The sequence below is a fragment of the Cystoisospora suis genome (genome assembly GCF_002600585.1).
Source record: "Cystoisospora suis strain Wien I chromosome Unknown contig_4704, whole genome shotgun sequence".
In the NCBI taxonomy this organism is placed as follows: domain Eukaryota; phylum Apicomplexa; class Conoidasida; order Eucoccidiorida; family Sarcocystidae; genus Cystoisospora; species Cystoisospora suis.
In genome coordinates, this window is record NW_027157496.1 from 528 (window position 1) to 1,091 (window position 564).

Genomic DNA, 564 nt, shown 5'->3' on the forward strand with positions numbered 1-564 from the left:
GAGAGAAAGAGAAGAAGAAGACGCAAGCCCCCCCCTTCTTGGATTCTCCTCTTCAGGTCGTTGTTCCTCTTTTGAAGAAAGGCGATTCTCCTTTCCCTTATCAACCCCCCCCAGCTCCCCCCCAGGAAAAATGTCTCCTTCTGCACCTGCAAGATTTGGAGTCTCCCCCCCCCCGATGTCTAAGAGCGTCGATGGGACAGCCTTCATCTCCCCCCCAGAGAGATATGAAGACGGATCCATATTCATCGTTATAGGAGCAGCAAGAGCAGTAGGGGGAGGAGGTCCAACGGCTACGCCACCTATCACTAGACCCGGGGGTGTCTCCTCCGAAGCTAGGAGTAGCTGCTGTCGAGTAGCCTCTTGAGAGAGAAACGAGAGCAAGACAGGATCTTCCTCGTGGGTTCCCGAAATAAGATATTCATCTTCTTCACATGATGATCCTGCAGCGCCCTCTTCTTTTGCGGCGCCATTCAGACTTCTTCCCGTCCTATCGATAGAGGATGAGCTCCTCTTCGTCTCCTCTTCCTTCTTAGGGGGATTCGATCGCTCTTCTCCCCTGATCGC

General features: G+C 53.4%; 1 protein-coding gene across 1 annotated transcript; it reads right to left on the bottom strand.

Moving 5' to 3' along the window:
• Nucleotides 1-188: 188 nt before the first annotated feature.
• Nucleotides 189-562, bottom strand: CSUI_008397 (uncharacterized protein; the record flags this gene model as incomplete). The annotated part of the gene is made up of 1 exon (XM_068068530.1): nucleotides 189-562. A coding segment is annotated over one exon (372 nt), but the record flags the coding sequence as incomplete, so codon positions are not given.
• Between the last annotated feature and the right edge of the window lie 2 nt (nucleotides 563-564).